The sequence below is a fragment of the Mytilus edulis genome, chromosome 3 (genome assembly GCF_963676685.1).
Source record: "Mytilus edulis chromosome 3, xbMytEdul2.2, whole genome shotgun sequence".
In the NCBI taxonomy this organism is placed as follows: Eukaryota; Metazoa; Mollusca; class Bivalvia; order Mytilida; family Mytilidae; genus Mytilus; species Mytilus edulis.
Window position 1 is genome coordinate 3380529 of NC_092346.1, and position 16984 is coordinate 3397512.

The 16984-nt window shown below is 32.3% G+C and overlaps 1 protein-coding gene across 1 annotated transcript in view; it reads right to left on the reverse strand.

The window, feature by feature from the left end:
- Positions 1-929: 929 nt before the first annotated feature.
- LOC139514174 (adhesion G protein-coupled receptor B1-like) overlaps positions 930-16984 on the reverse strand; it is a 30832-nt gene continuing 14777 nt past the window's right edge. The window contains exons 10-20 of the mRNA XM_071302963.1: positions 16268-16391; positions 10407-10510; positions 9457-9559; positions 8649-8799; positions 7933-8002; positions 7191-7257; positions 6286-6371; positions 5232-5358; positions 4111-4152; positions 3096-3179; positions 930-2222 (exon numbers count right to left, since the gene is read on the reverse strand). Coding sequence (XP_071159064.1) covers positions 2169-2222; positions 3096-3179; positions 4111-4152; positions 5232-5358; positions 6286-6371; positions 7191-7257; positions 7933-8002; positions 8649-8799; positions 9457-9559; positions 10407-10510; positions 16268-16391 — 1012 coding nt within the window. The 3' untranslated portion in view covers positions 930-2168. The remainder of the gene's footprint in view (positions 2223-3095; positions 3180-4110; positions 4153-5231; positions 5359-6285; positions 6372-7190; positions 7258-7932; positions 8003-8648; positions 8800-9456; positions 9560-10406; positions 10511-16267; positions 16392-16984) is intronic.

The following is a 16984-nucleotide window of genomic DNA, read 5'->3' on the forward strand; positions in this document are numbered from 1 at the left end:
TAGAAATTGACAATGAGGGTCGGCTGAAACAAAAACTTTACGACAAAAGAGATGATTTCAAATTTCCAATTGAGAACTTTCCATTTCTAAGTAGCAACATTCCAGCAGCACCTGCATACGGTGTATATATCTCCCAATTGAAACGATATTCCCGTGCTTGCATTTCCTATCATGATTTTCTTGATAGAGGGTTGCTGCTCACAAGGAAGCTTTTAAACCAAAAGTTCCAAATGGTGAAGTTGAAGTCATCCCTTCGTAAATTTTACGGACGCCATCACGAGTTGGTTGACCGTTATGGAATAACCGTTTAACAAATGATATCGGATATGTTCCTTACGTCGTAACTACAATCCCCTTCCCTTTCATGAATGTGACCTACCGAATTAGACTATTTACCGGATTTGTAATCACATAAGCAAAACGACGGGTGCCACATGTGAAGCAGGATCTGCTAACCATTCCGGAGCAACTGAGATCACCCCTAGTTTTTTGGTGGGGTTCGTGTTGTTTATTCTTTAGTTATCTATGTTGTGTCATGTGTACTATTGTTTGTCTGTTCGTTCATTTTTAGCCATGGCGTTGTCAGTTTGTTTTAGATTTATGAGTTTGACTGTCCCTTTGGTATCTTTCGTCCCTCTTTTATACAAGTATTCATTCAATGTTTTTGTCATAAGCAAGGTGGATTGTTAGTTCTCAGTCGTGATTCAATTTAAATGTTAATAACGAACATTATCTAGTCATGTATAATTCATTTAAGTTTTTAAATCCCATCCGCTCTTTTCACGCAAAGGTTTTCCTCTAGTGTCTATCTATAAAAACTTCATTCTGAGGCATGGTTTCAATCCGTGGATTACTTATCCGTGATATCGGATTAATAACCTGAGTTCTCCGATTCACACAAGTTGGGGTCTCAGATCAATAAAAATATATTCAATTTCAAAGAATTTGTTATTGTATCATATCATGATTATATCTGTAATTAAGTACAATATAAAATATAATTTATTTTAAGTAAAACAAAAATATAATGATTAAAAAAATACATGCTTACCAATTTTCTTATAACTAATATCTTAAATTTATTAAAATCCATTCACATTTTATCAGTGATTCTATGTTTTAATCCCTATAGTACATTGTTACCTGTTTTCTCACATATTTCACTCATCACGAATAGTGATTTGACCAGGGACCTATATGCCCTGAATATCAGACCTACACAAACGAGCCTAAACATTCGTACCAGAGAGTACTGTATAAACAAATACTGGGAGCAAACAAAACAAATATGGATATCATTGTAAAACCATAGCAAAAGTTGAAATAGTTTCAATCACATTTTAGTGTAATTCTATTAAATAAATTAGCTTGAAATTATATGTTCACCATATTCGCCTAAAATTTAAAAAAAAAAAGTTTACTAAAAAATGCTTCGAACTTCGCTTTATAAGTTAATGGTCAACCTGAGTCATTGCGAGTAACAAGATAAAAAAAATAAAGGACGTTTTGCTCTCTAAACACATATAGAGATCAAGTTTAATTCTTATCCCCTCTATTTGATGTTAGTAGAAAACGATATATTTATGAATTTCCAAAACTAAAGATATCTTCATGAAGATATTCTACTAATCTAGATAATGTACTATGGTGACATTAATTTTTTTTTTAACTAAGTGATTATCTGTATTTTCTCTTCAAATACGAAAAGACAACAGATATGAGAACACATGTTCTTTCTTGACAATGAAATACTTGCAATAAGTTTATGAAAATTGGAAGTGCATCTGGTATAATACTCTTATGTATACTTAACGGACTGACTATCTCCCTTTAATTATTGAACGTCAATGTATGATATATGTATAACTTATGATATACATATCTAATGTTGTGTTTGTATTTGTTACCTTATTGCTGTGATTGTTATGAGCACTTTTGTTGATATAGTCATAGTATATTACTATCAGTAGAAATGAATAAAATATGTACTGAAAAAATGCTAAAACTAGACCCTACTTCTGACAGGCTTGAGTTATAAGTCCGATTTGTAATTATGTAAGATATTTTTTTACGCCAGAACAAATAAGATAATAAGTATACATAAAATAATTTAAAAAAAACAATATTAAACTGCATATGATTGATGTGATATTCTTATTCTCTGTCATTTATTTCTTCTCTTCACGGATATTGTCGTTGAGACGATGTGTTTTTGAATTGTCCTATATGAAAATAACAGAAAGTAAAAAACAAAAAAAAATCAATTAAACTTATTTAAATTTCACCACAATTTCAATAAATGATTTGCAATTTCTTGGACATGTATATGATTTGTAGCTCTTTATTAACTATGAAGTAATAAAAAGCGCTTATTTGGAGATAAAAATCATACAATAATATTCAAATATGTATATATATATATATCAGAATATTAAAAACATTAGGAAGAAAGTGAAAAGATGAAGAAAGCATAAAACTGCTACATCAAATATATACCAAAAAGATTGCTTTTCTTTACGTTTTATATTTATTGCAGATATGCTTTGAAAAGTATATTTATGGAAAAAAAACTTTGTAAAAACCACACTATGCACGAATGTACTTTTCAAGTTCATAATGATATTGACTAAATATTTCTTTCTTTTTGTTATAATAAAAGGAGGGAGAAAAAAACACGAAATAGAAATATCAACCGAAAACTTGACGAAATCGACCAAACGATATAAGAGGTTATGATACTTCCGGAGCATCTGAGATCATCCCATGTTTTTGGTGAGGTTTGTGTTGCGTATTTTGTAGTTGTCAATGTTGTGTCATGTGTACTATTGTTTGTTTGTTTTTTTTTTCTCCATTTTTAGCCATGGCGTTGTCAGTTTATTTTAGATTTATGAGTTTGACTGTCCCTTTGGTATCTTTCGTCCATCTTTTGTAGTTTTGCTTTTGCATACTGTATTAATTAGGATGCATATTCTGCACATAAAGGCAACACTTGAATGTAGATTCAGACTCATGTATGCAAGATACGTATACGTAATTTTGTATTATGTATGTCAACTTAAAAAGGAAATACCGTCTTTTGATATATATGTACTCACAGTATTAGTAGACTCGGTGGGTAGTTTTGAATCCATACGATATGCGTTTCGTCTTCTCTGGTAATGACTGTAGCCCAGTCTGACCTGTTTACAATATGAACATCATTATACATATGTACATGTATGAACAAGTACATATTTTTGTTAGGGGTCAGCCGTAGCCAGTCTCTGGTTTTGAAATGTTCCCGCTGTGTTAAAGACCAATAACTGGCCTAGATCTATTTTTGGCTTTGGTCGGGTTGTTTTCTCTTTGACATATTCCCCATTTTAGTTCTCAATTTTAGATTTCAAAATTCACCACATAAAATATATAAAGGTTAAACAAATACATGATGGCTAGTTTACAAATGTATTGATGTCTTAAGGTTACACAATGTATCACATGTTTTCTGATGCTTGGATCTCTTATATTACTTATCAACATAAAAGATAGTAGAAAGAAAACAGGTGTCACATGTGGATTCGTATATGTTACCGCATAATAGTATTGAGTGTTATTGATGTAGTTCATGGAATTCTGAATCCTTAATGCTCTTCAACTTTGTACTTGTTTGGCTTAATAACAATTTTTATCTGAGGGTCCCTGATTAGTCTTATGTAGACAAAACGCGCGTTTGGCGTACTAAATTATAATCCTGGTACCTTTGATAACTATTTTAACAGAAGTTCTTAATCGTCGCTTTTCGTTTTTTAGCAATTCTTCAAATGTTGATGTTCAAATGAAACCTCGATAATCAGAAATTGTACTGACTTTGAAAACGCCAGAAATGTTACCTATAGTTGCTTATATCTATTGAGAGTTATAGAATATCTTTTTTTTTTAAATTGTGAACGTTGGACGTTTGCACCACTTAATGATTGAACATGTATACTGATAGGGTCCATTTCTTTGCGGATGTGAAAAAATTGAAGGATAATAAATACGTTTCAGTCACAATCGTGCGATTATATACATTTATCCAAACAATGCATACTTTTATTTTGTGCTATTGCTTTCTATTGTTAACATAAATACCTGATCATTCAGGAAACAGTGGAACAAACATATGAAAAAACCCTGGTTAAAGAATAAAAAAAAATATAATTGTAAAAGACAGACGACAGATACCAGAGGGATAGCCAAACTCATAGGTCGAAAATAAACTGACAACGCCATGGCTTAGATAAAAAAAAAACAGACAAATAAAAGGTACAGAAGACACAACTTAGAAAACTAATGAACTAAGCAACACAAACTCCATCAAAACCTGGGTTGATCTCATGATCAGGTGCTCCAGAAGGGTGAGCGATCCTACAAATTGAATTTTACCTTGTATATAAACCTATACAATTAGTCTTAATAAGCACAGTTGATCACTAAAATTAAAAAAAAAATTGTCGAAACAACACGATACTTAAATTCATGTTTTGATAAAGCTAGTAAATATACCGACTTAAGTTTTGGTACGCCTGAATTTCTTTTCGTGTACATCAAACTTTCGATATATATGCATTCAAGCAGCACCTGCCGATTGTGTATGCAACTCCCATTAGATATTTCAGAGCGCCTGTATCATGACTTTTTTTATAAAGATTTCTGCTTACAAGAAAACAATTAAATATGCCCTTCACAAGTTTGTTAACCGTTATGAATGATCTGTTTCAAAGATGACGACGGATATGTTCTAATTGTCCTATCCTCCATATCGTTCTGTTTTTTTGAATTGACATCACCTCATAAGACACTAATTAATATGATTAATATAATAAGCATGACAACGTACGCTACACGTTTTGCAAGATATGTTTACTATATATGAGCACATGAGCTCACATCATGTTTTGTAGGGGTAATTGATGCTCTGTCTTCAGTTTTTCAATGATGCGTTATAAACTATACTTTATGCTTTTACCGGTTTGTTTTGTCTATTGTTTTTAACCTTGTCAGTTTGCCTTCCACTTATAAATACTCATTTCGTTTTTTCCGTTCCTCCTGTAAATATCATGAAGTTATCGAGATAAAACAAATGTCTTGTTAACTGTAAATTATCGATCCCAGAACTTTTTTGATAAATGATTACAAATATCAAATGTTTGGTTTTAATGATCGTTAACATCCATTTGACTGAGTGATAAACAAGTAAAAGTCTAATATACCTGAAGAGAGTTGAACGTTGCAAACAAGTATTGAAACATGACCAGGTCATCATTCAACGAAAATGCTCCAAGTACCCACGTTAATCCAAAGATCGGTAAAATGACACAAATACTTTTCAACCCAATCCTATAAAACATTGAAAAGAACAGCATACATTTTTTGTACAGAAAAATAACAGAGAAACATTATGTTATTCACAAAACAAATTGTCTTTTGCGATTGGTATAAATACTTGTGAGTCATGTTATTTCCTTTTATATGACTAGTCAATATTTCACGCACACATTATTCTGTAATAATTCTAAGGGCAGGTCGATGTCTTTTTAACAAACGCCCAATTTCCATTCTCAGTTTTATTAACTATGCATATGTTTAAATAACGGTAGTATTTATGTCTCCATTTGTCTATTATACTCTCGAATTTTCACACTTTTTTTACCTTATTAACAGTTAATAGAGTTGTACCTCTGATACAACAACTGTCCTAACAAATTTATAAAGAAGCAACGAGAAAATAAACCGGGTCACAAACCGAAACCAAAGGAATTAATCGCTTGAAAACATAACATCTATATTGATAAATATGCATAAAGTTACCATTACAGTATCTATTGTTTGTATATATACATAATTGGAGGGTGACGGGGGTCCTTATCCCGAAATCCCGGGCTTACAAATAAAAATCCCGAATTTGAATTTGAATAAAGGTCGCTTGAAATAACGAATTGAAGGGTGAAACCAAAATTGGTGGCAATAGATTATCTTTAGTTTGCCAAAGCTCTTCTCTTCGTCTAAAGTTTAATTTGATCCAGTCTCCATTCCTTGTTTAGTGTTATGTTCAGTTTCGCTTTATAGTATGGTAACATTGATAATATTATATACATATATGCTGATATTGTTTCGTTTCCTTGGTATACTTATTTAAGCGACAAACACTTGTGTTACTCAGTTATATGTTGAATACATTTTGTGGGTGTACTCTAATATGGATTTTCAACCATTTTTCAAAAATGACAATACAATACCACTGATAGATGTTGACAAAGTATTTACTTAAATTTTACTTGAAGTGCTTTAGCAGCTAACCCTCTACTTGTCATCATTTTATACACCGTAATAATGATGAACATACAATTAACCTGAAATATAAACATTAATTTATAGTTAATAATACCTAAAGATATCAAGATATCTTATTTTGATGTTAGTAACTCTTTAGTTTTATGGGATGGAATATGTGAACTGATTATTGAATATTTGTTTGGTTAGGATCGTGTATTTTTGTTAACTTATGATTTTTATAGTACTTTTGGAATCTTCTTAATTTTGATCCTTTTTTACATACTGGCATATTTTTCCAGTATAGTTTTGATCCTTTTTAACATACTAGCATATATGTCCTTAGAAAGGATACAATGTGCACGACCATATCAAGATCAAACTATATTGTTTTATCAATCTATCTATCAGTTATTTCGACTTATGAGTCTGACTATTTCTATGGTAACTTTCGCCTCTTCCGTGCAAGCAATTTCATTTCGTTTTAAAACTGTACTTTCCAAATGATATGTGTGAATCATAAGAAATACAATTAAAACAATATCAGGTGCATGTTACGGTCAGTGACTTTTTTAGATAGATAAAGCGAAACAAAGTTTTAAGTCAATATGTTTGTCATAACTCTCGTATTGTTACCAGATGACAAAAATCAACAATTTATTTTTTAAAGATTTGCAAAAATACTGTATTATTCATTTGTTTATGTGTGGTTATTTTTCTATATTTTTTTTTAGAAATCTTAATATTTGTATACATAAGCCACATAGACCATCTTCTATGAATCCCATAACATTGAACTAAATGCCAGAATTTAAAAAAAAAATGGCAATATAAATAACTGATCATCATATTCCTAAATTCAGAATGGTAACATTCTTACATCATTTGAACATACATACCACTATAACAAAAAGTGCTGGTCCAATGAACGCCCAGATGAGGTTCGATTCAAGGGTTAACCAACAACTGAAATAAATAATTAAAGTAATCCTCTGCTAGATAATATATGTATAAACTTTGTATGACGTTTTATTCGATTGATTTGCAAATCTTTCGATTTGACACAGGATTTAAACAAAGATGATAATCATGATAATCCAATATGGAAAAAATAAACAGTAAAACAAATATAACACTAGCATGTTGAACACATACCAATATGTATGTCATAAGTTAAAAAGTCAGTATCTCGAACTCAGTTTAATTACAAATTGTTGTGTGGGAATACACCGCCAGAATACAACACTGAAGCACACATAGTTTTCGTTTAACCCCGATCTGGTTAAAGTAAAAACTTATAACTATAGTTCCACAAAGTAGCTAATTATTAGTAGTAAGATCAACATTGGTTGATTTGAGTGACGGTAATATTTTCATGTAATTTGATTAAGAACTTTATGTATATTACCATTATAGCATATAATTTCGGTTAAGTTCAAAACATAATTCATTTTCATTCAACATCAAGAACTTATCACCCTCAGTATCGCGAATCAACCACCACTCATAACCATTCTTATGATATATACCATTTGCACTCGTATGTGGTAATGCTATTTCGAAAAAAAATATTGTTTCAATTGCTCAACAGTTCGGTCTGAATGTAATAAACTATATAATATTTACGCGGCAAATACTTACAACTGTTGATTGCCATAGCCTTTAAGTTTAGTCAAACCAGCAGTAATTCCAACTATGCAAGCAGGAACAACTGGAAATAAAAATTAAATTATTTTGTATAGAACAAAGCCTACTTTATAGGTGTTGTGTACTCTCTACATAAGCTCAGTGCAAGATGTTTTGCTCTTCCGTTTATGCACAAGTGAGAATGGAAAATGGAGAGTATGTCAAAGAGAACTATTCGAGCAAAGAACAGAAAACAGCTGAAGGTCATCACGTAGTCTTTAACGCAGCGATAGAATCCCACAGCCGGGGTTGGTCCTCAGCTGGACTCTAAATAAAATGAGTGAAATGTACATGCTATTATCCGGGTTTGTATAGGGACATTTATTTCAGGGTTTGTGAGTTTGCTGTTTTTAAACCCAATTATACTCGATTTTAGTGATTTTGTTTGGTGAATTTAATAATAAAAACAAATGATAATGATGTAGGACCTGCACTGAACTGAAATTATGATACATCACTATAATTTGTTTAGCATTGACGCCATTAATAAATTAATGTTTGCAGTGAACATTTAGTCTTCATTTCGACTAGCAAAATATTTTGTTTAGCATTAAAGGTAAATGATCATGAGTTGTAATACATTGTAATATCACATAAAACGTTTCTTTTATTATAAATAATGCTTTCTATTTGTAAGTGTGATATAAATTTATGTTTTTTTTTTAACTTACTCCAACATGCTGGTATAAGCTTATGACTTATAGAATTTGTTGGGAAAACAAATACTACCATTCTCACAATAAGGATACCCTCCGAAAGCATCAATGCAAAGTCTGTTAAGAACATAAAATGCAAACCAACTGCAATCGCTGAACATATAACCTTTCAATAAGATATAAAAAAAACCATTACAAAATATATAATAATGTTGCATTATTTGAAGGCAGTAAATTTTTATCATTGGAATTTGCAATCAACACTGCAACTTTCTGATAATAGTTTTAATAGTAAAACTACCTTTTTATGGATGATTTCTGCATAACAAAATGTTGACACGGTTCGTAACATCACCATTGACCTTTTTCTAGAATCATGTTAATTGCACTTTTCGTCAGGAAAGGTACATCTTATTGCTTTTGGGGTAGCTTGATTAAAAATGCACCGAAAAAATACTTAGTTTCTGTACAATGCTTGTCAATCATATTACGTTGTGTGTATTTGCGTAAAACATGCATTATGAAAATGTATAAAAATGATGAACTTTTAATGTAATAGCTCGTGCAATGAAATTTCAATATTTTCAAATAAATATATGTGTGCTTGAATCAGTTACGGTTAACAGGTATTGATATACAAACGCGTCTGATAATACTTTGAATTTGAGTATACAATAAAATGTGCATGCGTAATTTTATCTCTGATGGAAAGCTGTCTTATTGGCAAGCACACGACAACTTTTTTTATAATGACAGTTTATTGTTTTTATTGGATACCAACAAACTAGTGTTATACTATATCTCTTGCTTCCATTTTTCTTACTTTATTCTGTGTTTGTGTTATACCAGCTAAGAATATTACATACGACATAATTAATGCCACACATAGGTTCATCAGTGTTTTTGTTCTGTCAGTTTTTACATGCCTACAACAATTAGAAAACCGGTCAATACATGAGTCTTGAATAAAGGTACACAATCAAATGATACGAGAACAAAATTCAGGTTACGTATGTGTCGTTGGATCACCGGTTGTGATAAATCGAGTTCAGAGACGTCCCAATCGTAAAAAATAGGACGAAGTTGTTAATAGAAAAACAAAGCTCATATGTTTTGACGTTGTTTATTATTTTAGTTTCTTGTTCAAGTGTTCTGTTATGTGTTTTTGTAACAATTCACTTTAACTGTTTAGTTCTTTTTTGGATATAACCGTAAGCTGTGTCTTGGTTTTCTTACGTTCTGCTTGTGAGTTTATGTGCTACGGTAATGTTTGGTATTCTCGTCTTTTGTGTTTGCACATGTGTTTTGTCGATATGCAATTTTGTTTATATTTGTTGACTCCTTTGTTTGTTTATTGTTTTCCCCCTTTTTTTTTAGGGGGGGGGGGGGGGTTGTAAAAGTATGAATTATTCGAAATACTTAGGATTTTCTTATCCCAAGAATACATTATCTAAATGCTCTTTAACTTGTACGTTCTAACTATTTTGATATACGCGTCAAATATGAGTTCTATGTAAACGAAACGCGAGTCTGGCGTATCAAACTATATGCCTGTTACCTTTGATAACTAACTAGTATGCATATAAGCAAATCAAATTATCACAGATTAAAATGTGCATGCTGTCTTTTATGAAAAGTGTAAAATATTTTGATTAATAGACTAATTTGTTCAAACAACCCCTTTGCGTTCAACTGATATTTACATATACGTATTCATAACAACAACGTTATTTTAATAACAACAATGCATCATTGTAATTTGTCAAATCTTACCTCCAAAGAACAAAATGAATGAGAATTGTAATGACCAGAAACAAAATGGACACTCCACATCCGATGGCAGATATAAGGCTCAGTGGAAAATGGTGAGAGGGCGGCTTGTAAGAAGAGTAAAATTATATTTAGAAAGATACAATGACATCAAAGTACAATTTTAAATACTTGCGCAGACTAGTTATACCGCTTTAGTAATATGTTGATGGGCCTGCACAAATAACATGAATAACCAACATGAGTATCAACATTTTTTTTTTCGGCCAAATTCTTTAAAAAGTCCAGGAAATCAGGAAATACCATCTAGTATTCTATGAACTTTAATTATGTGTTCATCTCTATAAAGTTAATGTTGTAAAAGTATGAATCATTTTAAAAATGGATTTACTTATCCCAGGCATAGATAACCTTAATCGTAATTGGCACAACGTTTTGAAATTTTGAGCCATCAATGCTCTTTAACAATTTTGATATGAGCGTTACTGGTAAGTCTTATGTGGACAACACGCGTGTCTGACGTTTTAGATGAAAAGCCTGGTACCTATGATAACTATTTACATTTGACAAGGTATGACAGGAAAAAAAAATCAAACAAAAATTAAAATGATTCACACATAACTTTTGTGATAACCTACAGCATTCGCTCAAACGAGGACTGAACAATAAGCATATTATCAGATTGCAAAAAACAAAACAAAAAGTATTCAAGGCATATCGTTAAAAACTGTTTAAATAGTATGTAAGTCATATGTCAGTGTCAATATAATGGAATTTGATGCGACTGTCATACACGTGTGAGGTTTAGCTAGCTAAAAACAGGTTCAATCCACAATTTTCTACATAAGAAAATGCCTGTACCAAGTCAGGAGTTTTGACAATTGTTATCACTTCGTTTTATGTGTTGGAGATTTTTATTTTGACATTTGTTAGGGGACTTGGGTATGTTGGTGGTTTTACTTTTTTTCAATGTAAACAAAATAAAATATCTTCAGGATATATACCGTATTAGGTCACTAGCACACTATGTAACGAATTTATCTTACCGACTATCTTAACGTGTGAAATTTAGACCTATCAAAATGAGCAAGTCCTCAATACTGTTAGCATTAAGAAACTACTTCCATTGATACTACAAAAACAGATACCAACAATAACAACTTGTGAGGTTTCAATGTGTTATATGAAATAATTTATTTCACTCTTAATCATCAATTTCTTCGTCTGTTGAAACCTTTACGATTTTTTTCTCAGTACCGGTTTGTTTTTATCAAGGGACGTAACACCACTACTCACCGTGTTTGAAATAAGCCCCGCCTCCCTACTACCTTATATGGAATATAAAGGGACGTAACTCCACTACTAACCGTGTATGAGATAAGCCCCGCCTCCCTACTAACCTAATATCAAATAAACACGGTCTCCACGAGGGCGCTTTTAACCAATCACATTCCTAGAAATGTATAGGAGGTAAGATAAATAGTCATTACTATCATGCAGATACATAAAGAGATGACACGAGTTGTGCGCAAATAAGGGAAGTAAAGTATGAAGGTGAATTTATTTAAATTTCTATTTCAAATTGGTGTTGTTGTTCGTTTATTGTGAACTTTCTACTTCGTTCTTATATACATAAAAAAGTGACAAGACCCCAAGTGGGGGAATCAGAATAGAAATGTGACTGCTTTTGGATTCATGTGTATATTGATTCTAAATTGATGTTTGTTTTGTGGGATATTCTATTTCGTTCTTATACAGTGTATTCCCGGCGAGGGAAGAACAAACAATTTGCGAAAGCAAATTTAAAGATCTAACATTGTTGGGTTGATGTGTAGACGAGTTGTATGTAAATAATGTACACAGCCATATATCACCATCATTGCTGGTGATCCGATGGATAAATCTAGTGTAGAGTTGTCACTGACTCAGACGTACTTATAAATATAATTATTTTCTGTGACTGTATTTTGCATTAATTTGTAGGATCCTCTACTATAGATAATTGAGCTGATCTGTAACAATAACATCTCCATGCCTTATATATCATGTACTGTAGTACGACGTTAGATTAAAACTGACGAGGAAAGGTAAAACACGACCACCGAAAGCTTTATTATTGTAAAGCCCAGGTGGTCGTGTGGTCTAGCGGGACGGGTACAGTGCAGGCGATTTGGTGTCACGATATATCAGTAGCATGGGTTCAAATCCCGGCGAGGGAAGAACATAACATTTGCGAAAGCAAATTTAAAGATCTAACATTGTTGGGTTGATTTTTAGGCGAGTTGTATATACATAATGTACACAATCATGTATCACCGTCATTGCTGGTGATCCGATGGATAAATCTAGTGTAGAGTTGTCACAGACTCAGACGTACTTATAAATATAATGATTTTCTGTGACTGTATCTTGCATTAATTTGTAGGATCCTTTACTATAGACAATTGAGCTGATCCGTAACAATAACATCTACATGCCTTATATATCATGTACTGTAGTACGACGCTAGATTAAAACTGACGAGGAAAGGTAACACACGACCACCGAAAGCTTTATTATTGTGCAGCCCAGGTGGTCGTGTGGTCGTGTGGTCTAGCGGGACGGCTACAGTGCAGGCGATTCGGTGTCACGATATATCAGTAGCATGGGTTCGAATCCTGGCGAGGGAAGAACATAACATTTGCGAAAGCAAATTTAAAGATCTAACATTGTTGGGTTGATTTTTAGGCGAGTTGTATATACATAATGTACACAATCATGTATCACCATCATTGCTGGTGATCCGATGGATAAATCTGTTGTACAGTTGTCACTGTCTCAGATGTACTTATAAATATTATTATTTTCTGTGCCTGTATCTTGCATTAATTTGTAGGATCCTTTACTACAAATAATTGAACTGATCTGTAACAATAACATCTCCATGCATTACATATCATATACTGTAGTACAACGCTAGATTAAAACTGACGAGGAAAGGTAACACACGGCCACCGAAAGCTTAATTATTTTGAAGCCCAGGTGGTCATGTGGTCTAGCGGGACGGCTACAGTGCAGGCGATTTTGTGTCACGATATCTCAGTAGCATGGGTTCGAATCCCGGCGAGGGAGGAACAAAAAATTTGCGAAAGCAAATTTAGGTCGTGTTCACATTGACCTTAACTCGGTGCTGTGTAAGTGTAACTCGCACGTAAACTAAACAAAATTACGTTCCCATTGATAAAACTCAATGTTTACATGACGTGTAAATCATGTTTTGTCTACATGCAGTCGATACACGATCGCGATGTAGGCCTGGTGTAAATTAAGTGTACACACAACTAGGCATTTAAAACATAAGTTTCACCGTGTATATTTAAGGAAGAAACGATTTTTGAATAACATTGATATTTATAACAGTTATTAATAAAGTTCTTTACAGAAATATTTGTCTAAACTTGATAATTTTATATTTATTTATTTTTTTTAGGAAAAAAACTTAACGTAGCTTTATTAACCCCTTATCAAGAATCAAAGCAGCATCATTGTCGAACACATAATTCATTTAAAATTTCAAATTGAGGTCTTCCCGAATCGACTTGACTTACACAGAAATATTTGCCACTGACATTTACCAAAACAACGATTCACTCATAAATTCATTACTTAAAAAGTGTGAGGTAAATGTTTTGTTTGTCTAGTATCTATATTCCGTTAAATTACACTTAAAAATAAAAAAAAAACATTATCCCCCTCCTTTTGCCAAATACTCATTGGAAGGGAAATACCATTTGAAACAAACAGAAAAGATAGAAATATTGGGATCCCTAATATATCAATCCTACTTCTTCGTCTGTAAGCACGCTACTGCAGCCTACGTTTTCTAATGCTTAATCGAGACATCTTTAGTATCTTTAAACTACTGCAAATCATCAATATGGCTTTCATGTTACCCCGATTTTGTTTTTTGTCCATGGATTTTTGAGTTTTGAACAGCGGTATACTACTGTTGCCTTTATTTTTCATAAAGAAGCAACCACTTAACTTCCAAAAAGGAGGGGGGTATTTTGTTTATTTATCTGAGTCAGCATTTTTTTTCGCGCAAACGTTTTATTTCCTTTTTTTTCGATGCTGGTAATTTTTTTCCAACATTTAACACTATAATGTAGGGGGAAACTCTTGATTCAGAATATTTTTTATCATCTGTAGGACCTGATTTTTTTTGTATCCAATTGGGGTTGGGAATATTTCCATCCCCCCGGATTTGAAGTCAACTGGTCGTTCCCTTACTGCTAGAAAAGTTGTCCGAAAACTTTGGATTCGGTTCTACGTGATGAACATTTAAATGACATATAGTTTACAAGCGTGAACAAATCTTATGTACAGGTAATAAAACAAGGTGTAAAGATGTGAACAAAGGAGTAGGTCCAGTAAAACCCCTTTTTGGCCCCAAAATATAGCAGTTTTACAAAATTGTTAACATGTAAACTTTTAGTTATTTATTGGACAGTAGAATGCTTCTGCTACATAAATATGGGCTGTTTTTGACAATACAATGCACACATATCGGGTACTAGCACCATTAAGTCATGCTAAATTACTGAAATCTTCACAATTCTAGCATTTTAGTTAAATTTTAGACGGTTTTCGCGTGAAACGAAAGTGGCTGCATTCGTGTTCATCCTTGATATTGAACGGTTAGTTGTATTTTATGATAATACATAACATATATAAAGGTTGAGGATGAACACGGATGCGGCCACTTTCATTTTTGACGAAAACCATCTGAAAAGTGACATTTTTCGGCATATTTGGTAGATTTTTCATATTTGAGCTTGAATCGGGTCGTTTTTTATGACTAAATCAGTTAAAATCTTTCACGTAAACTATTTGTTTCAAATGAAATAGACACTTAAGTGTTTAAAAAGTGGTCAAAATCTTTCGTAAGATGAACCTGAAATTTGAGGCCAAAATCGGTCCTTACCGGACGTACTCCTTTAATGTGAAACCAATGTCCAGTACATTAAACTTATTGTAAACAAGTTTACTGTACATGGATTTTGATGTGAACACGGCCTTACAGATCTAATATTATATATTGTTGGGTTGATGTTTAGACGAGTTGTATATATATATGTATATCTAGAAAAGACGTGACCACACCCTATACAAAAAAAGTTGAACGACGGTAAAACAATTTTTTGAGAATACCATCTTGCCATACCAATCCTGCATTGCTTTGGATAGTACGAATATTTGTCAAAATGACTTCACACTGTTCGACAGTTGACAGATTGAGCCAATTGAATATTTTGTAAGAAAGCAAAGTTTTTTGTAAAAAATATCATTCGACTTAATTCGTAGAATCCCCGAAATAAGCACTTAAAAATTGAAATGAAACATATTCTGCTTGCAAGGATTGGATACCTTATGCATATATGCTTATTGCATGCTAAGACATGTTTGCATTGTTGAAAGTATTGATTTCGCTTAATAAGCTAAGTATTAGATAAGTAATAAAAAAAGAAAAAAATTGATATATTAAAGTCCATGACCGATATATATATTAAGGCGACGTCAGAGTTAATTGCTCGAAAACTGAGAATGATAAATATAAGGGATCCCGGTGCAGTCAGTATAACAAAATTATGCAGAAACAGTTAGACTCTTATCATGTGCAAACTAACTCTAATATCTCCAAACACGTAGGATATGAAAAGTGCATATTTCAGAAATATTAGTTCAGTTGAATCCATTAACATATTTACACATACAGATAATAAATTATTAATTAATAAACATAATACAATTATAGAAATGATACAATGTAGATGTGATATTCTATTGAGAAACTGTGATATATTATTTAACATAAGTAAACATACTGTCCTCCCTGGACTCATCAAAATGGCAAAGTTAGTTGTGTGATTATATTCACATATCGTGTACGAGTCAGTAGCATTGACAACTTGTGAACCAAACGTCGACCACGCTCCATGAACAGTATTTCTATAAGATAAAGTATAAAGGTCACATTTGCAGTTTATCTGTTGATATAATCTTGCATATGGTAAATTTGAACACGATTCAAACATGTTAATATGTATCTAATCAAATACAATTTGGAAGGATAATGATTAATAAACATATTAATTAAGAATGCAGTCTGAACAAAATATTGGAATCAACCAAGATGAACATGTACAGTTTCCAAAAGGCATCTTCAATTCATGTGTCAATACAACTGTCATAAAGTGTGACTTTTAAATGTTTATTACTGTGTTAAAGTAATATATTCGAACCACATTCATTTCCTTGTTTAAAACGTATATTTATAAAATAACGTTGTGTTTAACATTGACTATGTGAAAGTAGTAGTCAGGGTGAGAGACAATAGTGCACGACCTAAAGGGAAGTACACTATTGTCGCTCACCTTGGCTGCTATTTTCCAAAGTCAATGTTGAACACAACTTAAATAACATTATTATTATGCTGACTGTTTACTATTTCAAATAGTGCTTATTTTTATCAAATGTACGAGGATTATAATTTGATACGCGCGTTTCGTCTACACAAGACTCATCAGTGACACTCAGATCAA